Source organism: Primulina huaijiensis, unplaced genomic scaffold (assembly GCF_012295235.1).
Source record: "Primulina huaijiensis isolate GDHJ02 unplaced genomic scaffold, ASM1229523v2 scaffold201827, whole genome shotgun sequence".
Taxonomy (NCBI): Eukaryota; Viridiplantae; Streptophyta; class Magnoliopsida; order Lamiales; family Gesneriaceae; genus Primulina; species Primulina huaijiensis.
In genome coordinates, this window is record NW_027352594.1 from 1 (window position 1) to 597 (window position 597).

At 37.9% G+C, this 597-nt stretch overlaps 1 protein-coding gene across 1 annotated transcript; it reads left to right on the plus strand.

The window, feature by feature from the left end:
• Positions 1-3: 3 nt before the first annotated feature.
• LOC140966195 (protein NETWORKED 1D-like) lies at positions 4-591 on the plus strand (the record flags this gene model as incomplete). Its single annotated transcript, XM_073426543.1, has 1 exon — positions 4-591. A coding segment is annotated over one exon (588 nt), but the record flags the coding sequence as incomplete, so codon positions are not given.
• Between the last annotated feature and the right edge of the window lie 6 nt (positions 592-597).

Here is a 597-nt window from a genome sequence, read left to right on the forward strand (position 1 = left end):
GAGCATGAGTTCAAGGAAAGATCTGAGCAGCTCTCATCTGTACAGGATGAGGTAATTAAACACCTGGAGACAAATGAAAATTTGAGGCTAAAATTGAAGGAAGGAGACTACATGAAGGAAGCACTAGTGATTCAGATCGAAGATTTACTGAGAAATTTAACGGATATGCAAGGTACCTATGAGATCTTGCGAAGAGAAAAATCAGAAGTTCACGAGGAGAAAAGATCCTTGATGGAGAAATTTTTACATTTGGAGGAAAAAAGTAATGCACTCGAAGAGGAAAATTTTGTGTTGTGCGATAAAGTGATAGCTTTGGATAATCTCTCCTTGATATTGAGAAGCTGTGCTGAAGAGAAATCGATGGCAGTGAGAAAATTGGCTGAAGATCAAAATAAACTTCATGATGTGAATGGCGTTCTTGTGGGGAAGTTAAGCTTAGCAGAGGGGAGGTTAGAAGAATCAAATATTGAAATTCTCCACCTCAAGCAGCAATTGCAGATATCAGAGAATGAACTGAAGGTTATTGCTACTGTCAAAGATCAGCTATCCGATGATATTGAAAATGGGAAAAATGTGCTACATCAGATGAAATTAGAA